This window comes from Syngnathus typhle, linkage group LG8 (assembly GCF_033458585.1).
Source record: "Syngnathus typhle isolate RoL2023-S1 ecotype Sweden linkage group LG8, RoL_Styp_1.0, whole genome shotgun sequence".
NCBI classification, from domain to species: Eukaryota; Metazoa; Chordata; class Actinopteri; order Syngnathiformes; family Syngnathidae; genus Syngnathus; species Syngnathus typhle.
The window spans coordinates 3,064,610-3,088,431 of NC_083745.1; the positions used below are offsets into that span (position 1 = coordinate 3,064,610).

The 23,822-nt window shown below is 44.2% G+C and overlaps 3 protein-coding genes across 13 annotated transcripts in view; 2 read left to right on the forward strand and 1 right to left on the reverse strand.

Moving 5' to 3' along the window:
- On the forward strand, positions 1-23,098 carry si:dkey-174i8.1 (arylsulfatase I). Of its 4 annotated transcripts, XM_061285541.1 has the most exons (7): positions 9-138; positions 17,316-17,421; positions 17,486-17,782; positions 18,070-18,402; positions 18,462-19,862; positions 20,245-20,367; positions 22,974-23,098. In XM_061285541.1, exons 3-5 carry the CDS (start codon positions 17,538-17,540, stop codon positions 19,537-19,539), a joined length of 1,656 nt encoding a protein of 551 aa, XP_061141525.1. In that variant the 5' UTR covers positions 9-138; positions 17,316-17,421; positions 17,486-17,537; the 3' UTR covers positions 19,540-19,862; positions 20,245-20,367; positions 22,974-23,098. The 4 variants fall into 4 exon arrangements, with proteins under 4 accessions (XP_061141524.1, XP_061141525.1, XP_061141522.1 ...); XM_061285540.1 differs by lacking the exon at positions 17,316-17,421 and having other exon boundaries at positions 1-138; XM_061285538.1 differs by having other exon boundaries at positions 15-138; positions 17,316-17,782.
- On the reverse strand, positions 3,191-16,907 carry LOC133158361 (uncharacterized protein DDB_G0290685-like). Of its 3 annotated transcripts, XM_061285552.1 has the most exons (7): positions 16,514-16,907; positions 13,777-13,908; positions 8,789-8,992; positions 8,576-8,711; positions 6,023-7,734; positions 5,881-5,931; positions 3,191-5,328 (listed from the first exon to the last, which is right to left on the reverse strand). In XM_061285552.1, exons 1-5 carry the CDS (start codon positions 16,539-16,541, stop codon positions 7,392-7,394), a joined length of 843 nt encoding a protein of 280 aa, XP_061141536.1. In that variant the 5' UTR covers positions 16,542-16,907; the 3' UTR covers positions 3,191-5,328; positions 5,881-5,931; positions 6,023-7,391. The 3 variants fall into 3 exon arrangements, with proteins under 3 accessions (XP_061141536.1, XP_061141535.1, XP_061141534.1); XM_061285551.1 differs by lacking the exon at positions 16,514-16,907 and having other exon boundaries at positions 13,777-14,100; XM_061285550.1 differs by lacking the exons at positions 8,576-8,711; positions 8,789-8,992; positions 13,777-13,908; positions 16,514-16,907 and having other exon boundaries at positions 6,023-6,327.
- Positions 22,921-23,822, forward strand: part of camk2g2 (calcium/calmodulin-dependent protein kinase (CaM kinase) II gamma 2) — a 15,193-nt gene continuing 14,291 nt past the window's right edge. For all 6 annotated transcript variants that reach the window (XM_061285542.1, XM_061285543.1, XM_061285544.1 and 3 more), the window contains exon 1: positions 22,921-23,101. In XM_061285542.1, the coding sequence (XP_061141526.1) occupies positions 23,037-23,101 (65 nt within the window). In that variant the 5' untranslated portion in view covers positions 22,921-23,036. The remainder of the gene's footprint in view (positions 23,102-23,822) is intronic.

Here is a 23,822-nt window from a genome sequence, read left to right on the forward strand (position 1 = left end):
TAAGAGGAGAGAGACGAGGCAGGCGGTCCAGTTGGACGACACACCGACCCCAGGGAGGCTCGGTGTCTATTACCCACCGACATGCGACTCTCGACGGCTACGGATCAGGTGACACCCGGCGATTGGCAACTTTCTCCGGTAGGACATGGTTTTATTTTTGACGTCTTTAACAAGATATACAAGAAGTACATATCTTCTCAATGTCAATGTTTATATAGTGAATCCGTTTGAACGCCATTTATGTCCTAATTGTCGTTTACAAATGGTTGTTGATTGACGGCCATGTTGTAGTGGTAGGTTGAAGCCACAAGATGGCGGCATAGTAACAGTTACAAATCCATGTTGACTTTTATGACTCAAATAGAATGATGCGCTTTAAAAAATACTTTTCTACAAGTGAATTTGTTGAAAATGTTGAAAGTTAATTACTTTGATTTTTTTAATGTATGCTGAAGACATTTGGATTTTGGATTTAAAAGGTGAATGAGAGAGACAAGTTGAAAATTCTTGCTTTTAGTTCATGGTTTTGAAATGTAAATGTGTTGAACAACTCAGGACGAAGCACCTTTTTGTTTGAAACTACCGACTGTTTACGTGGATGGACATTATGAAAACAACTCATTGACGCCATCAGACGGTTGCATTTTTCATACGATGCGCTCCCTCTTTTCGACTGCCAAGAAAGTAACCCTAAACATTTCTCAAATGATTTTTCAAGACATCATTTGATTACAGCCACTTTCTTTTAATGACTGTTAATCACATGACCTGGGAACTGTACATACAGTAGACTAGAAATAAGAAATTCTGTCAGATTTATGTCAAATGTCCCGAATAGAACGTACCTTCAGCAGCTATGACACAAGCAGGCACGGCCAACAGCGCCAGCAGCAGGAGGACAACGAAAACCCTCATGATTACAGAGTGTGTTTGGGCGGATCAAAAGGTAACAAAAATTCTAATGAAGGATACGCCTTGAAAATGGGATTGGCAGACTTGCTTAATTTATTTTTACTGTGGCTCCACCACAGTGGACATAGTTTTTAGTTACCGTTTTTTTCCATGTATAATGCGCCCCCATGTATAATAAGCACCCTAAAAATGGCATGTTGATGCTGGAAAAAAGCCTGTACCCATGTATAATACGCACCCAAATTTTGAGTCCTACTTAAATCCATAAACGTAAAATTATTTCAGAAAAAAGATCACCTTTGGGAACAACCGGATGTTATTCTGCCGGTCGGTATAACTGCGCATGCGCTAGCAAACGCGATAGCGAAGAAATGATTCGGATTTGTGTAGGGTACATTGTGACGGCAAACGAGCAGGTGATCGAGCAAGCGTCTGATACGAGAGCATTGTGTTCGTATGGAGCGTGTTTGAAGTGAACAGCAGAGAAGAAAGCGCATCCGTAATGGCGGCCTCCGTATCATATCCGGATTAAAAAAAAAAAATATATATATATATATATATATATATTTGTACCCATGTATAATGCGCACCCCAGATTTTAGGACAATAAATTAGTTAAATTTTGCGCATTATACATGGAAAAAAACGGTATTAAAAATGCTCAAGCTAAGGTCAGGTCAGGTTAGGTCAAGTTCATTGTGAGATTTGAAACACTTCCATGGAATCCTCCTCTGATTTTTACATAAAATCAGCCTTAGAGGCTTTTGGAGTCTCGCGAAGTCTTGATCATGTAGACCGCGTGTTGATAGGATGCCTGGTGGGAGCGGATCGTCGGCTCCTGGGTCAGACGCTCCCTTCCTTTCCCCCAACGGAGCTTCGGATCGAGTGTTTTCTGTTTCTGGTCCGTCCCCCTCTCTTGTCAATTTCTAAAAATTCTTCTCGACACATTTTTATACGTTGGCTTTCGACCGATTTTATTGTTATGCTCCTTTATACTATTTAGTGTTCCAATTAATTTTTCTCACTGTCTTTGTGGTTGTCCAGGCCCTGAAAGAAAAATATTCGTCAAAGGCCACTTTATTTAATTGATTGATCATAAAAACCTGTCAGCTGCCAGTGTGGCAAGTGTCTAAGATGGTTTCGTGCAATTAAGATGATTACGTCAATTACATTTGACATTTAGTGCAAGACGTGACTCAGTACGATTCAGTGAAGAAACCGTGCCCGAAAAGACACTGAGCATTTTCCATTTGGATATTTTTGTACGTAACAACACTGCCTCAACAGTCAGGTTGGTTTCAAATTGGAGTTACATATACTAGGCATATATTTATATACATATTTCCAGGTCCTTCAAAGACAAACTGGTTTGCACGCCTGTCTTAGGTGTGATTGTAAATGGTTGTACGTCATTGCGTTCCTTGCGTCCAGTTTGCGGTGTCACATGAGTCATACAAGTAAAATAGGTGGTTTCTTGGTGCAGGGCTGCCACAACATTCTTTTGGTTACCATGTATTGTGAGGAGTTTCTGAATAAACACTTTGAATGGAATGGTGCGAGACAACCGGTATACCACTTAACTGCGTAGATAGAAAACAATGCTTGAAGAAATAAATATCAAACACAGTCTCGCTATGTTGAGGTCTGGCAGACAACAGTAAATGAGCAGTGTTCGCTTAGCAAAATACGTATTGTTTGCGTCTGTATTGTGCGCTGATCAAATCGTGCAAAGAAATGGTGTGTGCAAGTGAGGTGAAATGATTGAATGTTCTATTTTTTTTAGCTGCTCGTTACCAAAACGAAAAACGATCCCCGCACTTGACACACAGCTTACATGGAATTAAAAAAAAACAAAACAAAAAAACAGTTACAAAAATGTTAACTGTATTTTGCAAGGAAACCACCGGACCAACTTTTCAACTTTTTAATTTGAACATTATAAGATTCTACAATAATAGTATGTCCTAGCCAAATTACTTGTCCCTAATGGACTCACAGTTTACAAAATAAATAAATAAAATGTTGAGAAGCAAAAAAATAAAACCCATAACCTAACCCGTAGTTTGCAAGGAAACCAACCACTGGACCAAATGTCCAACTTTTTAAATTGAATTGAAATTATAGACTGCTACATTAATAGTATGTCATATGCAAATTACTATTCAACACTGTTCGGTTGGGTGGAATTTTATCTGGCTAGCCTATTTCAAGTCTCTTTCTCTCTGTCTCTCTCTCTGTCTCTGTCTCTCTTTAACTTTTGTGCAAACACTTCAACAGATTTTAAGAAATGTGAGATAACTTGTATGGAGTTACTTAAACAAACATTGAGTAAATATGGCATCATTTATATGCGACTACTTCAACACATGTCTTTTCTATCACACTTAACAAGGAAAAACAGTCCTGATCAACAACAATCTATGGATAAAAGTTACAGGGTTAAATAAAAGTGAGAGAAGTTCTTTGTGCTAAACAGAGCTTAAAAGAGTTGTGCTCGTGACCAAAAAAGGAAAGGAGTAAAGACCACACACAGGATTGAGAGATAAGGAGTTCTCTAAAGACAGACAGAAAACTACGCTGGACCAAGGTGATCCAACTTGTAAATTATAAGGCCCTTGGCCAGACTGACCAGTGCCTCATCCAATCATTCCAACACGTCATCTCCTGAGTTTTCGTCGTCTCCTGAATTTTCGTCGTCCCCTGAGTTTTTGTCGTCTCCTGAATTTTCGTCGTCCCGTTAATTTTCGTGGTCTCCAGAATTTTCGTCGTTTACTGAATTTTTGTTGTCCCTCGAGCTTTCGTCATCTACTGAGTTTTTGTCGTTTCCACATTTTTTGTCATGCCATGAATTTTCATGGTCTCCTGAGTTTTCATCGTCTCGAGAATTTTTGTTGTCCCCTGGGTTTTGGTCATCTCCTGAGTTTTCGTCGTCTCCACATTTTTCGTCATCCCCTGGATATTCGTCGTCCCCTGAATTTTCGTCATCCACTGAATTTTCAGCGTCCGCGGAGTCTTCGTCGTCCCCTGAGTTTTTGTCATCGCCTGAGTTTTCATCATCCCCTGAATTTTAGTCATCTGCTGAATTTTCATCCTAAAGTTCGTTGTACCCTGAATATTTGTCGTCCCCTGATTCATCGTCGTCTCCTGAATTTTCCTCGTCTCCTGAATTTTCGGCGTCTCCTGAATTTTCGGCGTCCCCTGATTTGTCGTCGCCACATTTATTGTCTTCCCTTGAATTTTTGTCATCTTCTGAATTTTTGTCTTCCGTTGAGTTTTCGTCGTCCCCTGAACATTCGTCGTCCCCTGAACATTCGTCGTCCCCTGAACATTCGTCGTCCCCTGATTCATCGTCGTCCCCTGAACATTCGTCGTCCCCTGAACATTCGTCGTCCCCTGAACATTCGTCGTCCCCTGATTCATCGTCGTACCGTGAACATTCGTCGTCCCCTGAACATTCGTCGTCCCCTGAACATTCGTCGTCCCCTGATTCATCGTCGTCTCCTGAATTTTCCTCGTCTCCTGAATTTTCGGCGTCTCCTGAATTTTCGGCGTCCCCTGATTTGTCGTCTCCACATTTATTGTCTTCCCTTGAATTTTTGTCATCTTCTGAATTTTTGTCTTCCCTTGAGTTTTCGTCGTCCCCTGAGTTTTCGTCGTCCCCTGAATATTCGTCGTCCCCTGATTTATCGTCGTCTCCTGAATTTTCGGCGTCTCCTGAATTTTCGGCGTCTCCTGAATTTTCGGCGTCCCCTGATTTGTCGTCTCCACATTTATTGTCTTCCCTTGAATTTTTGTCATCTTCTGAATTTTTGTCTTCCCTTGAGTTTTCGTCTTCTCTTGAATTTTTGTCATCTCCTGAGTTTTTGTCGTCCCCTGAATATTCGTCGTCCCCTGATTCATCGTCGTCTCCTGAATTTTCGTCGTCTCCTGAATTTTCATCGTCCCCTGATTTGTCGTTTCCACATTTATTGTCTTCCCTTGAATTTTTGTCATTTTCTGAATTTTTGTCTTCCCTTGAGTTTTTGTCTTCCCTTGAGTTTTTGTCTTCACTTGAGTTTTCTGTCTTTTGATTTTTTTTGCCCCCTGAAGATTTATTTTCTTCTGAATTGTCATCGCGCCCTGAATTTTCATCGTCCCCTGATTTGTCGTCTCCACATTTATTGTCTTCCCTTGAATTTTTGTCATTTTCTGAATTTTTGTCTTCCCTTGAGTTTTTGTCTTCCCTTGAGTTTTCTGTCTTTTGATTTTTTTTGCCCCCTGAAGATTTATTTTCTTCTGAATTGTCATCGCGCCCTGAATTTTCAACGTCCCCTGATTTGTCTTCATCTGCTGAATTTTCTTCCTCACATGAATTTTCTTCATCTCCCGGATTTTCTCCTTCTGAATCTCGATTGCCGTTTTCGGTTTTCTGGCTTTCTGTTAAAGTCACACAAAGAGATCGAAATTGCGTTTCCTGGTCCACGGACAAACAATACAGAAAGTAAAACCAAGAAGGATAAGAATTGATAAGATTTTTACCATTCAAATTCCAGTTTCAGTTCCGTTTTACGATTCAATTCTATATTGATTTTCATATGGAGAAAAAAGCTCCAAAAAACATTATCATGTATTTCTTTTATAAATTGCAACTTTGTGAGACATTATGTTAAGAGGAAAGAATGTAAACGTTCTCCTACAATAGAAATGATCACCCGCCGAAAATCAGAGGCTTCTACAACAGCAAATTGGTCAAGCCTTAAGTTTTGACACTCCCTCCGCAGTGGATCAACATTCCGTTAAACTCATTGCAGGCTTTTGCAATGAGTTTATTTCCTACCTTTTGTTGAAATTTCAGTTTTCAACCCTTGACAAATCAGGTATAGGCTCACATAATCCATGGAACAAATATGAAGCCCAGAAAAAGACGGGTGCTTCCAAAACATGTGCACGTTCGCAAGCCATGGCACATGTGTCAATTTGCTGACTTACCTATGATCATAGTTTCCAATCTTGAAGTATCTCTGATGATGCTCCTCCTTGCTGTAGGAAGAAAAAGTCAATGTTCACTTCTCACCACCGTGGCGATTAAATTCTCTTTCCAACGTGTCCCGATACAAAAAGAGGAACATACCTTGAGCATGCACAACCCTGGCGTACGTGGATACTGCGGAAAGCGCCAGCAGCAGCAGCAAGAAAACGTGGGCCCTCATGATGTGTTCCTCTCAATGTAGCGCTAATTTGAACTGATTTGTTTTTAATCGCACAGTGTGTGTTTGGATCAACACGACCGTCTGCTCTGTCAATCAAGAATCGTTTGATGGGTTTGCTCATAGACTCATTGATCGTGCTTAGCTTATTAACTCGCCAGTTAATTTGGTAGGCGGAGTCCCACTGTCGCAGTTTCTCCCTAAGTGCACCTTACTTTATTACCTGTTTCCCATGGTCATATTTTCCGCCCAACGTTCGCTCTGAAGCTCTCCTCCCGACAATCATTTTTAATAGCTCCGAAGGTAATCTTAGCAGTTAATCATGCCGTGCGTGCTTGAAAGAATATTTGACGTCAACATTTATTTTGAACCCTTCCTTGGTGCTCCCAGAGTTGCCTCTCCTTTGATTGAAACCTTTTCTTCACATACCACTCATACCTAATTAGAACACAATTACAAACCGTTACCTCCCTGGTTACATTGTTTGTTTGCTCTTAAGTCACAATGGCTTTTCTTTCCAGAACATTCTGAGGTCGTCAGAACAAATCAGAAACTGTTACCTCCCTGTTTGCATTATTGGTTTAATCTGAAGTGACATTTAATCTCACGTATATAACCGTGACTGGTTTTTTTTTCTCATCACTTGTAGGTTCTCTCATAGTTTGGAAGTAGTGACCATGACCAAAGGTTGCGTCCCAGCCTAAAAATCGCTGAATGTTAAATAGAGCACAACATATCAAATGTCTGCCTCAAGAATGGTGGCAAAACACTACTTTTTTATTCCAAATTAATCTCTTCAACTGTCTTGACACCATGATGTCACAAGATGGCAAATATTGCTTCGACCAGAGTACAAAAATAGCCAAATACGTAGGTGACTGTGATAGGACACGGATGACTCTTTGTCGGACGAGCTTTTATCTTTAATGGTCTATATTGTCATTCTTCTTTGCCTATAACAAAGTTTGCAAAACACTAGTTTGTTTGGTCTTGAATGTTTTGGTCGTAGTGACTTAGCAGTACGTGCTACGGTGTGCTTGTGTATAGTAGCTTCAACTTGAAAATGCCAGTTTGTTTCTGGTTGTCCATTGTGTTACCTCAACATGGAGGTGAGTCTTTAAACGGCATCCGTTTCACCAGAACCGGGAGACTTTGTTTAGTCCGTGAACTCCCTGAAGAAAAACTCTTCCTTCGGTCGAGTTTCATTCCACGCAAAGTTTGGAAATTAAAAATCTGCCACAGCTTGTGAGATGGCAGAGGACAGGCGCCAGTGAAAGGTCCAAACAGGTCATCTTACGAGATCTGGCTGATCCCTGACTGCCGCCGGTTGGCGTCCGTGTGCCTCTCTGTTTGATATTTGGAAAGGTCACATGGCACGAGGGGGAGGGGCTGCCCGTGTTCTGCCACCACCGCCTCGTACGGGGGCACCACTTCGTACGGCGGCGCTGCTTCTGACGGGAAGGAGATGGATGCGATGCGTGGATACGCCGAGGGTGGCGAGGCGGTGCCGGCGGTACTCGGACCCTCCTCCGCCCCTTCAGACTCATTCTGACGGGGGTCGCACAGCGAGTATGGTGGGGGGTCGTCTGTGGGTATGTAGAGGTGAGTGCAACCCGGGCCCACGCATTCATCGTAACTGCGGAGAGGAAGAACAAGAGTATTAGATCCCATAAAGGTGTTTGTTTTCCGTGGTGGCTTAACACTCCAAGGAGCTTTAGAAGAAAACATTTGGACCTTGTGGATGTTAGGAAGTGGTGCTCCTGACCCCCCAAAAATATTTTTCATTTAATTGTAGCTCAAGGCAGACGTTCGAGGCGGTGGCAACCACAAACCCAGAAACAAAATAGACCCTCGCTTCTTGTGCCACTCCAGCCCAAGAAACCAAAATGGTGACAATAATCACGGGAACTGACGATGCACTCGATAAGGACGACATCACAAGTTCCCGTCACAAGTTGTCCTATTTCATTCACTTGTTAAAAGAAAAAAAAAATCAAAGAGATGTTTGTCATGTGAGAAGCGTTTGTCATCTGATAGCACTTAACTGCGGAACGACAAGAATGAGAAAAGGATTTATTTGGGGCAGCCCGATATTGCAAAATAAAATCACGGAAATAGAGGGAGGACGTCTGCCATTACTTTAGTTGGCTGATCCAGTCACTTTGGTCACTTCATATCTTTTCATTTTTCTTCTGTACATGGCAGGAGGAGAGAGGAAGGGTCGATTTGAATTATTTATTAAAATGGCCAATTAAACCAGCTGACATTTTAGTTCAAACACAGCCTGACTTGGCCTTTTTAGACACACACGTATCCAAAGGGCAGCAAAAGTAGAACCAACACATCCTCATAAATGAATGAGCACAAAAAGAGGTCAGTCAGTCAGTCAGTTAGTGTGGGACTGTAACTTGCTGCATTGATGAAAAGGTAAACAATCGAAATAATCACAGACAAATAAATAAATGACAGACGCTCACCGTGGTGGAGAGTCGGGGTATAAGTGGTTGACTTGTGACAGACTGTAAGAGTCAAAGTCCAAACCGGGTGGAAAGTCTTCCAAGCATGTAGACCTCAGTTCTCCGACAGAGCCTCCGAAGGAGTAACCGTCCGGACCTAGAAGGTTTTCGAGGCAAAGTCGGGTTTCAAACCAGGTTCGGGGTTCGGGTCAGGGATGTGAGCCTTGTACGAACCGTAGCTGGCTCTCAGGTGAGGGTTTCGTAGCCGGCTGTCCTTGCGCAGGCTGCCCACGATGATGGTGACGCAGGAGAGGAAGAGCACCAGGCCTATGACGATACCCGCCACCACCAGCGGAGACACCAGGAGAGACGCTTCGCCCCCAGACTCGCGCTCACTCCTGCAGTCCGGGTACTCCCCATGGCTCTGGTTCGAGCTCACTGGCGAAGTGGAGGGAGAACCTTGTTTTATGGATTCCAATGCCGTCATTGGTGGTGATTTTAGGTCACATAGCTGTTTTTCCATATGCTAACTGAAAGGACATGTATGTTAGCATGATACGCGGCCATTGTTAGTGTAGTTGTTCCCATAGCTGACTTTTATGCAGATGGTATGGAAACCATGAATGCAAGCTGCGTTGAATCCGAGAGTTGCGTGCCAAGCGGCGTGTTGCGAGGAGAAAGAGTGAGAGCGCAGTGTAGCGGGATGTCATGTTACGTAACAGCTTTATTCTCCCGCACACACTATCACACACACTACAGACTCCTTCTTATCCCTCCTCCTTTGCCATCTTTCCTAGCCTCATCATTCCTCCGGGGACTCACTCCACTTTAGCGTGTGACAGATAATTAGAGCGACACTTTACACACCACGCACACACTACACTCACACACCACACGCGGCGTATCCTTCTCAGCCGTTTAACGTCTCATTGCTGTTTGTTTTTTTTCCCCTTCTCGGGCTTGTCGGTCTTCATCTTCATGACATCTTCCTTGAAGTCGCGTCATTCTCTCCTAGGGGAGTGTGTTTGTGCGAAATGCTAATATTTGTAGCGTTTACTTCAAGGTGGGCTCATATTAATGATGTCGAATGCTACTGTAGCGGTTATTCTATGTACTACAATATTTATATTTGTATAAGTCAAAGCTCGTGATGACAATGAGGATGTGATAAGACATCAACCAAAGAGCAAATCATGTTAGCAGAGAGGACACAAGGATGCCTCGGAGCGCTCGTCTGGCGTCTCGGAGAACAACGTCTCGGGAACACTTAGTGGCGAGAGACCAATTCTCTCGTGTGAGGAACGGCTGACAGCAACACGAGAACGGAAAACACAATTATCCACGCTGGGATGAGACACCGGAGACAAAGTTAGATCACGCGTTTGGAAATTAGATTGAAGTTTTGTATCTGGAGTGGACCAATCAGGATATGAATATGTTAGGAAACAATGTTTTAAGATATGGGAACGGATAAAACAAAAATATTGCTGTACCAAATTCTCTGTGCTTACAGTAAACCATTTTTTTTTTTTTTTTTCCAAACTACAGCCGTGGCTTTCGGGCGGTGTAAAAAACACGATTGTAGAGGATATGACATTGAGTTCATCTTGACCAAAAACTAGACTGAGCTTCAAACAATTGCTGTCACTCTTCTTTTTTTGAATTGATGCAGTATAGTGCAACAATTTCTCGCCACCTAGTGGCCGCCAGTGGAATTACACGTAAAACAAACTCCAAACAGTGCAACATGGTCTTGCCTAAATGAAATCAATTTGAATGCCTTATATATTTAATCGCTATCGTAATTATGAAGGAGGAAGGGTCGTAATTCGATGATTTTCAAAATGTTTCAGCCCGAGTTAAAGTAATTAAAGTAATTTACTGTTGGCTCTTTTCAAAGTAGAGTTGCCCATATTGCCAGAGCATTTTCACTGATCTTTCCATATCGACAGAATATTGTGAAAATCCCGCTTTGATCAATCCATAAATGGATGTGCTCATCGGGATCGGCCCGATGAGGTCGAACGGTCACAACGATTGGCTGCAGTGCTTTAAATCCATCCACGATTGGTCGATTAAGAATTTGATCAGTGGTGAAAATAGCATGTTATCTGCTCGAAGCAAGTTGCGCCAACACACGCTGCTCGCACTTGGCTGAGGCCGCCCGGTGGGATTCGGGATGCATGGCGTGATATATTTTTAATTTCTTTATTATCGGTCTGCCTATGTGGCGAAAGATATCTCACCTTCTTCAACACTCGCCTGCTTTTTCGTTCTCACTTCTCGGAAAACAGCTGCTCGGGCTATTTACATATCTTTATTAATTGAATGACAACATTTCCAGTAGTACTAGTTTGGTTTCCAAGTTTAAATATTTTCCTGTGATCAAGGAGATGATGTTACTAACATCATGTTAGTAACAACAATAGTGCTATAATTACTTTGCAAAAGTCATTAGTTACACAAATCCCTCACTTGAATGACAACACACAATTGGCAGATGTTCAAACGACAACAGAAACAAAAGCTCTTATCTCCCTTTAAATGAGATTTCCCTTTACTTTGTAGCTATTGTTGTTTTTTTTTTTTTTTTATATACACACTGAATCTTTGCTAGTCGCAGCTTCGCTCATCCCTGTTCCGATTTTTCTTCGAAACATGATGTGGGCGATAACGAGTTTCCAGAAAGCAGCGGAGGAGATGATCAAATAGAGGCGGAAAGGGGAGGAAGAGGCCACGTTTAATCGTGTTAACGCGGCACCGTAACATCTGTCCGTGTTGGACACACAAACACACATTAGCGCTCTGTGCGTCAGCAAAAGTAGTGGCGCTGCTGTGCTGTCAACAGCTAATCTGTCTGTTTTACGATGACATTTACCCTTTATTTCTCCTTCCTCCCTCCCTCCTTTTCTCATTCAGCTGTTCCAAGTCACCTCCCTCCATTTGTTGCCCCCCCCACCCCTCACCCTTGGGAGTGTTTCTGTTCTCCCATGATACCTTTTTAGCTAGCTGGGGACAAGACATTGTCAGGGAGAGCAGACAGGAACATGAGAAATCTTTTTTCGCCGATTAATTGGTCGTCACGATTTTATCTTACCAAATATTGGAATCAGTGTGAAGAAGTCCATTTTTTTCTGTCCTTTTAGTTTGCCTGCACCATGTCAAACAGTCAGCGCTCATCTTGACCTCCTGCGGTGCTCTTTAATTGTTGTCGGGGGGTGTTAGCGAGTGAGCCGGAACAACCTCGCCCATCTGAAACCTCCCCGCATACATATGCACAAAGCTCATATCCATTTAGATAGATGCAAGCCAGCTTAGCCACCCTTATAGATGCTTGGATGGCCACATCGGGAAAAAAAAAAAAAAAGCGCTGTTAAAAGCATTTTTTTCCCCCCGTGTCCATTTCCATAAAACGCGCCGATGCGGTGATTGATAGCTGGCGAGAGGCGAGACGAGGCGTGGCGGCACGCCGCTGATGGATAAATGATGTGTGCAGCCACGAGGAACACACGCAGATTCCATTTCAGATCTGCCCGCATCACAGCGGTGCACCCCCACACCCGCCGTATGTAGATTGGCTTGAGTCTTGATCTTTTTGCCACTGATAGCACCCCCCCCCCCCTACACACACACACGGTATTCGCTTTCATATTACTGCAGTGTATGCAAGTCGACAGTCATCAGGGGAATTGAAATGGTTAGCACAGAAAAAGTATGGATTTAGGATACGAGTCCTTTGCCATTATGTGGCAAAAGGGACAATGAAAATTGCAATGGCGTCGCTATGGCAATGCCCCCCATCAAATATGCCTGATGTGTCAGGCCAGATATTTTTATATTTTTTTTTCCCCAGGAATTTTTTTTTCAACATTTGTTTCCTACAGGGAAAATAACCACTATTTTTTTGAAGGAAATTTTGGGTTCATAAAATAGAATAGATTTCACGTTAGGTGGACACTGGCTCTGCTTTGACATTGTTATTAATTCCTGTCAAGTAATGCAAACACATGACTCTCCAACCACAAAGCAGCAGCATGCAAAATGTCAACCTTGGCCATTGGACATGTCTTATCTCCACCCAGCAAGACATCCCTGAGCTTTTTATCCATCCCTTGGCTTGGCTCCCTTTTAGGAAGCACGCCCCAGGTACCAGGATGGATGGGAAAAGGGGGGGGGATGTGAATAATACATCAGAGGAGAAAAGAAGGAAGAATGAGGTGATGAGAGAGAGGAGAGAAGGCGATTTAAAGGGCAGGAAGGGAGCGCGGGACTTGTCCGTCCATCTGTCCCCCCACCGCGTCTCCCGGACGCCTCCGCCGTGGTCAGGATGCGTTGCGTAAGCACGGATTCATCTTTTATTGAAGCATCTATAAATACTGTCTGTTGTTCTCTTGGGTTCAAAAGCTCAACCTCTGATCCGGTTATAAATAAAGAGGTAAGATAGCCACCGAACAAGCCACTTTTCCCGTGCTCGGTTGAAGTGAAGACCTCGCACGACATTGCCGAGCGTGCATACTGCTTGAATGCAAAATGCTAATGTAGCATCATTGGTGCTAGCAACTGAGTGCTTCTAATGCGATGGGAACGTAATTCGCCCGTTCTACACGCTCGCTTTGAAACGATTTGATGAAATTGATTGACGTTGTGAAGTTGGCGACCAGCAGAGGTGCTGTTGAGTCACAACGCAAGGGGAAAAACATCGTAAGGAAATCACGTTGAAAGAACCGATGACGAGTTCATTGATTGCTCGGATTTCTGTCAATTGAGTTGTCGATTCATTGCGTCATTTTTTTTTTTTTTTGCTTATGACTGATAGTGGATAATTCCGAGTATTCAGGGAAAAAAAACATCTTAAAGTATCGGTATGACACGGGTGGAATTTCCTTAACAAAACTGGAAAATCAAAGTAAAAAATAGAACTATAAACTACCGTATTTTCCGGACTATAAAGCGCACCGGACTATAAGGCGCACCTTCAATGAATGGCCCATTTTAAAACAAAATATGGTAATATAAATGTTTTAAGACATTCAAAACCTTTGTGAAAAAGGAAAAAAAAACTATACAATTCCCAATCCATTATTTCGCCATTATGAATATTTAACATCACTGTAAATAACCGCATTTCACCATGTAAGCATTTCAATTCCGGCAAGCAGCAACAAATGTCATGAGCCTACAATTTTAATTTGACAGCGTGAAATCACAAGAGCTTGGCTTACCTGAGCAGATCAATTTCATCAGCATGAACTCACAGTGCTTCCTCCCAGCACATCTCAATGGGCAGGAAGCCGACTTCAACCGCTTGCCGACACACGCGGATGCTGCTAGTCCTCCGATCCCCACGAACGCCGCTGACGATGGAGGGAGGGAGTCAAATGGAGGAGAGAAAGAGAGAGAAATAAAGAAAGCAAAATAAAACATGGAGGAAAAAAACAAAACAATCAACACAGAGCATGGAGACGGACAAACATGATGGTAGGAAGTGAAGGAGGCGTGCGGCAGCCCAGCCTGCTGTTTATAAAGCCTCAGGCACACTACTGTATGTTTGCATGTGTGTGTGTGTGTGTGTGTGTTTGCCCCGCAATTGTTCATCCTCTTGTCTTTGACTTTAAATATGCGGATTGCGGAGCAGCTCACTATGCAATTCATGAGAAAATAGAGTCGAGTGCCTTGAGCTGCACGGCTACGTTAAATTAGCTCTCCCTATTAAATCATTGTGTTTCCGCCTTGGCCACCAGGGGAGCAGTATGAAACTGAGATACGGATACACAATACATAGAGACGGTCAGAACTCCTTAGTAATATTTTTTTTTTGCAGAAGATAAAGAATATACGCCTGTGGGGATTGTCATATTGATCATGATTGTTTCAAATGAACACAGATTTTACTACTACTAATAATAACAACAATAATAATAGATTATATTTTTATTGCACTTTACATTGCAAAGAATCTCAAAGTGCTACAGAAACGCTTTTTAATTATTGCTGATCAGCCGCTGGATTTAAAGAAATTGGCGGAAATCTGATTTGATTTAATTTGTGTTTATATGAGTGAGTGAGTCCATTTTGGATGTGAATGTATGTTTTGTATTGCCGTCTGTTGCAAATTGTTAGCAATATCTGTAGTTTTTAAAAGTGAAGAAAATTTGTAATTTTAGTATTGGTACATGCACAATTTGTCTTCGTCAGAATACGACGAGGTTAAAGGCGGCACTCATTTGTTTCGTGATCCAAAAAACAAAAAAGAAACTAATTGAATTGACTTGCCAACTGCCTGTGGCAATCCCGCTGGCAGGCGGCTTTGCTTTAGAACTCTGCGGTTCGGTTTCCATTGAAGATAATTAAATGATTACCGATTCTAATTACCGCGCATATTCTAATGATCGCCCATGCCGACGTCATTGCGCAAGTTTAAATAGGACTGGTTTGACGCCACGATTCGACGTGCTGTCACAATTCTGACTTTAAAGTGAGAATTCCCACTGTAAAGTCAGAATTTGGACTTATTCTCAGAATTCTGACTTTAAAGTGGGAAATATAGATTTGATCAAGTGTTAGCTAAATTAGACAAATGACATTTGAAATTGCGCTAGTATTTTTCCTCCAGTTAGCCGCTGATGCTAAAAGATGCTAAAGGCTGCTAAAGGGGGAAGCAGCAGACAGGAAAGGGCACAAAAGGGAATCGGCCCTGTCCTGAAGGTTTAGCATCACTCCATCATGTGCCAGGTATTCTCTACGCGCGTGCGCTTCCTCATCCATCTCCTCCCAGATCAGCCTGACAGTCCATTAGGACCACACGTCGCCCTCATCCATTCACAGCGACAGGCCGACTTATCTCCAAACGGGGACCGGGAACCGATAGACGGTGTGTGCGTTTCGCCGTGACGGCGAGGGTCCCGCTGATGGGCGCTCGGTGAGGAGGTCAGCGGTCCGAGCTTTTGAGATCACTTTTAATGCGGCCTGTCCTCTTTTGAAATAGCAGTAGGATCATTTTCATTGATAAAAGCTTTGGGATCGGTGTGTAACGCTGACATTTACACTAGAACAACGGCAAAGCCTCTTTGTAGAAGAGATTTCGTCTGGTGCTGGGGGGGGGGGGGAACCCACGCTCACATACCGACAATGCGAACCCGGTGGTATTCGCACAAAAGCGTCCGGCAGCCTTTCTGTCAGGTCCGCCAACGTCAACGGACTTTGCGGCTCCAACGAGAGAGTTTCAAAGTGTGTGGGAGGAAGAGGAGAGTAACTGGCTGAGCCGAAAATCACTACAACACGCCTACGATATGCCCGTGTTTGTTGTGTGTGTGTGTGTGTGTGTGTGTAGGTGCGTGTCTATGTGTTCAGTTTCCACTTCATTTCACCATTGCATCTTTTTTTTACTCTTGTAATTTTCCATTTTTTGCCCCTTAGAAATACAAAAATGCAAAGACAGAATTTCAATGCAAAATATACAAACAACTTGGAATGGTGGACGGCCTTTGTTAAAAACAGCTTAATCACTTAATGAGGTATGAATCTGCAGAATTTCACAGGGTGGCAGCTACGAGCTGACTCATTTAACATGCATTTTAACGTGATTGGTTAATTACAATCATAGCTTTATCCCAGCCGGGAGGGTGTGGACAGTTTTACAACTACATTCCTTTCTATATTTTTATCATTATATTTTATAAGTCACATTAGTGATAGAAAAAGTTTTGGATTGTTTTGTCTTGCTCTCCTTTTTTTATGTTACAAAACCTGACATAAGAACAGGGGTGTGTAAACTTTTGTTCACTTTCAAATGTTGCTCACCAAACACGTTTTAACTGCTTTGTGTTTTTGTATTCTTTCATTTCATTATGGACTGCAACATCATTCACATGATGAAGAAACGCAAATGACACACACACACACACACACACACACACACACACACACACACACACACACACGTCATGGAGCCGCGCTTACCTATGTAGACATCCGAGCGGCTGCTCATGAGCTTTGCGTGCTTGTTTGTATCGTCACAGCAACATGGACGCCACGTGAGGCTGGTTCCCACCTCTCGGGACGTGGCCCACCTCCTCGGAATAGCTTCGTTAGCGGTCAAACTGGCTCTTCTTCTTCCTCCTTCCTTCTTTCGTTCCTTCTTGGTCTTTTTTCACGTCGGCGCAAGAGCACGGCACGGCGCCTGTACCGACCCTTCTCTTTGTCTGCCTTCTCGTTTATCTTCTTCTTTGCGTGTCCTTCCCCGCAGGATAGTCTTTCAGCATCATCAGCATCCCAGCAGCATCCTCCTCCTCATCCTCCTCATCGTTCTTACCGTCGAGTTGAGCACTGGCGCCCCCCAGCGGTAATAGTCTGGTGGTGCCGTCTTGCTGGTCACATAAAGCGTTATATGAAAATATCAAATAAAATATAAACAACTCAGGCATTATTAATCAATTTCATAGTAGCTGTTTTTTATTCAAACGCAACAAGCAATCGTCATGTTTAAAATATCAAAATGAAAAATGTCTTCTTTTTTACTTCCCCAAAACTCTAAAATATATATGTTAACAAAAACATTTTATGATGAATTTATGTCATTTTTCATATTTTGTGTAAGCAGAAAACGATGAAAACATATTTGTTTTGGATAAAAAGTTATTTTTTAAGGAAAACGCACAATGTGTTTAACTCACTGTAACAACACTGATGTTATGTGACGTTGTAACACCAAGGGATGAATTTTCAAGTGTCCAGGTTCTTATAAGACTCTGTGGTCATATAGTACTCCATTGTGCGTGGATGCGTATACACACCAAAGTTGACCTGGATTTCCAGTGAAGGTGCGAGGCGCCCAAAAGCCCAGTGGAATGTAATAAGCTCCTGCAAAGGTGTGTCTTTCCATACACATCCAGCAGTCTTCAACGTTTCCCAGCATTTTACTTTACATCTCAGGCTACTTCTGCAGGAGGCTTCCCCCCCCCCCTCCGATTTTCTGCTTTTGGAGATGAAGAGAAGAACCTGCTACGCGTTTCTCCTGGCGATCTGGTTCTCGGGCTACCGGGCCGATCCCCCGGCGCCGCATTTGATTTTTATCATGGCGGATGATCAGGGTTACGGCGACGTGGGCTACCACGGCTCGGACATCCGCACGCCCGTCTTGGATGGGTTGGCGGCGGAGGGAGTGAAACTGGAAAATTATTACGTTCAACCCATCTGCTCGCCCTCTCGGAGTCAACTCATGACAGGACGGTCAGTAACAGGTTTTATTTCAAATTCAAATCAAGCTAAACAGAACCAAAATAATTATTCAAGGAATGCATGTAAACAGCTAGCTTAATGCTAATGGAAATTGCAAAATGCCATCGTCCAGCTAGCATCTATCTATTGTCTTAACCCTGTGAATTTTTTATTTTTTTATTATTGGGGATTTACTTCTAGACGTCAAAGTCTCTCCAAAATTGTTGTACGTCAAAGCACTGTTGACCATTCTGTGAAATCATTTCCTAAATTCATGGCCCTTTTTCTTTTCTTGTCAGCTACCAAATTCACACGGGCTTGCAGCATTCAATCATCCGTCCACGTCAACCCCTCTGCCTCCCCCCGGACGTCCCCACCCTGCCCGAGCGTCTGTCGGAGGCGGGTTACGCCACGCACATGGTGGGGAAATGGCACCTGGGATTCTGCAGGCCCGGCTGCTCGCCCACGGCACGAGGCTTCCGCAGCTTCCTGGGCACGCTCACCGGTAGCGGAGACCATTTCTCCTATCAGAGCTGTGACAATGCCGAAGCTTGTGGATTCGACCTGCATGACGGAGATACGCCGGCGTGGGACATGGCGGGAAATTACTCCACTCTGCTTTATATTGACAGGTGAGTGTTGCAGTTCTTGGAAATCTTCATGACCTAACATGGCCTATCTTTCCCAACAGAGTGAAGCAGATCCTGAGAAGTCACAACTCTAGCACGCCCCTCTTCCTCTACCTTTCCCTGCAAGCCGCCCACACACCCCTGCAGGCACCTGACCACTTCCTGGAGTTGTACCCGTCCCAGAGCAATCGCATCCGCCGTCACTACGCGGCCATGCTCAGCTGCTTGGATCACGGCGTAGGTCAAGTGGTCGACCAGCTGAAGGCGAGCGGTCTTTATGAAAACTCCGTTGTGATCTACTCGTCCGATAACGGTGGGCAGCCTCTGTCCGGAGGAAGCAACTGGCCGCTTCGGGGCGGCAAAGGGACATACTGGGAGGGTGGCATCCGGGCGGTGGGATTTGTCCACAGTCCCCTCCTGAAGGTCAAGGGGGTGGTCAGCAAGGCGCTTATCCACGTCTCGGATTGGTTCCCGACGTTGTTGTCGCTGGCTGGTGCCCCGGAGTCCCACCGAGGCTTGGACGGTCACGACGTTTGGGGCGCCATCAGCGAGGGGCTCCCCTCCCCTCGCACGGAAATCCTCTTCAACATCGACCCGGTCTCCAGGAAACCCGGGGAGCCCTACGACAAGGCTTTGGTGCTCAACGGCTTCGGGATCTGGGACACGGCGGTGAGGGCGGCGATCCGCGCCGGGGATTGGAAGCTACTGACCGGAAACGTGGGCGACGGCGACTGGACGCCACCGCGGGCCAACGCCGACGGTCCGGAGCGCTGGCAGGGCCTGGAGAAGCGGCGCAACGAGGTGGGCAAGTCGGTATGGCTGTTCAACGTCTCCTCCGACCCTTACGAGAGGTGCGACATGGCCCGAGCTCGGCCGGAGATCGTCAAGCATCTCCTGAACCGGCTGGCGGAGTACAACCGCACCGCCGTGGTGCCGAGAAACCCACCCGACGACCCCATGGCGGACCCCGAGCTGCACGGCGGGGTGTGGGGACCCTGGCTGGGACTGGAGGGACAAGATGGAGATGAGGTTGGCAGGAAAAGCAGGGCGACAAGAGTCAAGCAATGCAAGTTGTGCAAATTAAAAGCGCTCTTTAAAAAGGTGAGGTTGCGTCTGCAGAAGAACGCCGTGTTCTTCTGAGGACATCGTGTTCTGCTACAGCCAAAGACATTGCGGGGGGACATTTTGTACAGTGCTTAACAAAATAAACCACACCAGGAAAACGTTTTCATCACCAGGTAGCTATTTAGCGGCTAGCACGTGATACAGCTACCGCAGAAAATGCCTCTCGTCCGTCTCGTTCATGAATATTCAGCGATCCTCATTTGCCGATTCTGGTCAATTCCCACGACAGCCACCCACCATCAGTCCCTCAGCTAACCCTCTCTGCAGCTCCCCCTCCGTTTCCTCATCCTACTCATTTTTGTCTTGCGCACGGATCGAGACACACTTTCATAATCAAGGTTTGTAAACGTATGTGTCATATCAGCATGTGCAAACAGCTCAATAAATTCACTCTAAATGACTTTCCTACATATTCCTTTTACCTCCTCACTCATTAGATTTGAAATGGCAGCTTTAGTGTGGTACAAATTGTATAGATTATGTATATATGTTTGAAACCCGTATTTTAAATACAATGTTGACCAGACTTAAGTTTATTTGGCACACCTATAGGGTCATGTAGCCTCAAGAGTGCCCCCTGCTGGACGTTACGTTAACAGGCTGTTTACTGAAAGGCCATATACATTTAAAGCCCAACATATTTTCCAGTGCATAGAAAAATATTACTTAGTCTTGTGATTCTTACTAACTGACTAACCAAGTTAACTGCCTGTTTCAAAGGACAAGAAAAAAGAAATTGCTGGCTGAGACTTTTGACTTGGATGCCCACACGAGCCTTTTCCAGTCTGCTTCGGATGGCCTGTGGAAATAAAGCACCGTCACATGCTGTAAATCACCAAGGAGGTGTCACACAAACGCATGCCTACACACACACACACACACACACACACAGGCGGGCGGGCGGGGAACACAATGCATTCAGTACGTGGGAGGGAGCTGTCGTATCCATTATTGGCTGATGCTCATTTAAACTTAACTGTGGCTTCTTCTTGTAATGCTCATTTTGTCAAGCTAGCCACATTCGAGCCAGTGAGAACTAGTTTGATTTTTTTTTTCCTCGTCATTTCCCCATCAGAGTAGTGTGGCTGCAATATAATTTTTTTGTTTTTTACAGAAAGCATGATTTCCCCCCAGATTGCAAACATCCATCAAATCTATTGATATTTCATGAAAGATGAGAAATAACATTAACTGACGCTAACATGCACTTGCACCCAAACTACTTTGCGAGTCTTATCAATCTCTGACTGACACTTTCTGGGATGGTGGCCCAGCGTTGCGCTGATGAATAACAAAAAGTGCTGATCCACAATGTATTTATTTTACATAAATGAACAACTTTTGGGTTAAAAAAAAAAACTTTCTGTAGTTTTTTGTCACTCGTGGGGTCGTTTTTTACGTAGCTTTGCCACAGAGATGACAAATAATTGTAATTATTCATTTAAAAATGAATATTAATGGGGAAATTAAATCAAGAGTCATGCTCATTATTTCCACACTCCCAAAATACACAACGAAATGGCACAAAATAGTTTATTGTGGCTGTCGTTAGCTCAGAGCAATATTATTTCCACTATCTCGACCCTCTCATGTAGCTTCACATCAAACGTAGCAAAGCCTTTTGCGCTGTCAGCGGTCAGTGAAAGGAAAAAGCAAGAGCGTCCCTATGGCAGGCGGCCGCCAGGCGAGCTGCAAACATATTTGCTGAATGACTCATTCTGGCCTCGGTCGGCAACACTGCTCTTACTGTGTCATCGCAGCTGTGAAGTTTCGCCCAAAAGAGAAGCGCCGCGTGTTATTAATCAACAATAGTGGACTTGCACTGAGATGAACGATTTGACGAAATTTCTGTATCGGGTTTCCCGATTGTCAAATAACCTCCACTCTCAAAACAAAACGGCGAGCGAAGGGGAAGAACATTCTTATCAGCAACCTTACTGACTCACTTGGCTGTCTTTCCATCTGCAGTCACATGACTTTGAATTTCTGTGTGCTCCCCCCCCAATGCTTTACTGCACGTGTAGTCCACTAACTTACGAGTGACCTCATCCTGCCCTGCAGACAGATCATCTAGTAATGGAGGCACACGGAAGAACTGATTATTTCATCACGGTTCATAGGTGTGTCTAAATCATTACACAATGAAATTCCACGATTGAAGAAGTGAAAATGAAATATACTGGAAATATTCTTTATTGGAAAGAATCTCCAGGAGAAAAATTCCACACACATGCTCTCACAACTCCCTCCCTTCTAGCCTTCTTGCGTTAAAGTTCTGTTTCAGGTACGGGAAAGTCTGTTCTGGAAATTCACCAGCCGAAGCTCCTCCGCTACAGACATGCTGAAAACATTTGGAGATTTATTTTTCTTTCGTAATGGTGTGAAGCGTAAGGCCTAAAAAGTGGTCGCAGGCCTGGCTTGTTAAGCACGTCACAGCCTTCAGGGTGACACTAATGCGCTGTGACACTACAGCGACCGGGCGTTTCTCGTATAGCAAGCCGAGACATAAATTAGCACGACTTTGTCATTATGGGGTTATTGCCTCATTTCGGAGTGTTACGAGCTAGTCCCAGCGCTAATGTACTCTACTACTCAGCAGTGTAGTCTCAAGACAGTCTTAAACCATCCCAATTTTCTGTCTCGTCATGATGATTTTTACCCCAATTTTTTGTTCATAATTATGTCCTCTGAAGGCGCTTGAAATATTTTTTTATGAGAACAAATTGAAAGTATCATTCATTATTCATGGGATCTGTTTTGGTGTCAGTGCAGCAAAACCTTAAAATATTGCTGCATTCATCTCAGATGGTTCAAATGAAGTCTTTGGCTCCAATAGCTGATCTCTAGTCAGATTAGTGTGTTTTAATAGGACTGTAGCAAGACTTAAACTGACCCTAAAGCTGTTCATTTTAAATCGTTGGATTGCACTACTATGGGTATAGACGAGCTTCGTGAAAGGGGTGTTACTCTGACTACTATTTGCTTTCACCAGGCAGAGACGCTGGTGAAGACGGGATGAGGCTCCAATCTATGTTGATGTTTTGTGTCAAACTAAACTTAAAGCAAAGAGTATTTTAAATGGACAAACATTTTGACGTAGCCGTGCCCCTTTGCTATCTTAATGCTTACCCATAAACGCTAGCACACTAGCATCAAACGTGGTGTTATAATCATTTCAGCAACATATATTTGAACCCAAAGTGTGAAGAAACACACGTAGGACAATTGCTCTATATGAGTATTACTCTGTTTTTATGAAATATATTATTATTGAGCGCTACTTTCCGGTCCAAATAGTCGTGCCGAATTCAACTCGCATCTCAAGGCATTACCGCCGATCGTCGTGCGACAAAGCCTCTTCGCGCTCATAGAGGATCTTGGTAGGTTCCAGCTCCTCGCCCCTCCCCTCCCTGCGCGAAGCTCAAGCTTTCTCTGTGGTGTCTCTCCAGCCTTCCCACCTCGCAGCTTCCCGTCCATCCAGCCTGCACGATCCCCCCCTTCTCCCCTGCAACATGGCTACGGTGGTTACCTCGACCCGCTTCACGGATGAATACCAGCTCTACGAGGAACTCGGGAAGTAAGCTCCCCCTTCCTTCTTCTCTTTCTTGCTTCCTTTCTTTCTCTCTGCTCTGTGCACCATCTTGTTTATCGCGCGCGCGTCTTGTTGAGTGCTGCCTGCTTTTTAATCCCCTATCGTGGCGTTTAAAGGTGCATTGCGCCATGTTTGGATTCTCCAACAGATGCCGAACTTGGTTGTGAATCCCTCCCCACTAGGGTGCACAACCTGCATGGTGGTGGCATCCTTCCTCCTGCATACACACACACATAAAAAGACGCACACACACGCGCGCGTCGTGCATTTTTTGTGCAGTCTTGCATGACATTTTGCATGCAGGACTGCGAGTTTTTGCCATTGCACAACCCCGCTGTTGCACCCCGTCGTGTGTTTGATGACACAAACACGATGAAGCTGCAAAGCTGCTCTCTTAATCTCTCCGCAGCAGCGGCGGCGGCAGCAGTTGCGGCGTGCCTTTAAATGCGAGCAGGCCAATGTATTGGAAGCGGCTACTTGTTGTCAAGCACTGGTGAAAATTGTTCTCCTGTTGACAGCCAGCGTGCTAATGAAAGCAGTGAATGAAACCAACAAGTCGTTCTAGTTGACTTCCAGAATCTGGAGGGGGGTTCCCATATGGGGAATAATTTTTAGCCAGTTCATCAGTTCCTGGGTCAAACGGCCCTCCAGGCTCCAATCATAAACTGCACAGATCTTAACTCCCATTCAAATATGTTCTTAACAG

What these genes read in the sequence shown, in the direction of transcription:
- LOC133158361 (XM_061285550.1), bottom strand. Translation starts at nt 6,101, where the DNA reads ATGAGGGCCCACGTTTTCTTGCTGCTGCTGCTGGCGCTTTCCGCAGTA. An exon ending in CAGGGTTGTGCATGCTCAAG is followed by an intron (nt 5,932 to 6,022) that starts GTATGTTCCTCT and finishes TTCTTCCTACAG; the next exon opens with CAAGGAGGAGCATCATCAGA. An exon ending in ATTGGAAACTATGATCATAG is followed by an intron (nt 5,329 to 5,880) that starts GTAAGTCAGCAA and finishes TGACTTTAACAG; the next exon opens with AAAGCCAGAAAACCGAAAAC.
- si:dkey-174i8.1 (XM_061285538.1), top strand. Translation starts at nt 82, where the DNA reads ATGCGACTCTCGACGGCTACGGATCAGGTGACACCCGGCGATTGGCAA. An exon ending in GCGATTGGCAACTTTCTCCG is followed by an intron (nt 139 to 17,315) that starts GTAGGACATGGT and finishes GTGGTCATATAG; the next exon opens with TACTCCATTGTGCGTGGATG. An exon ending in AGTCAACTCATGACAGGACG is followed by an intron (nt 17,783 to 18,069) that starts GTCAGTAACAGG and finishes TTTTCTTGTCAG; the next exon opens with CTACCAAATTCACACGGGCT.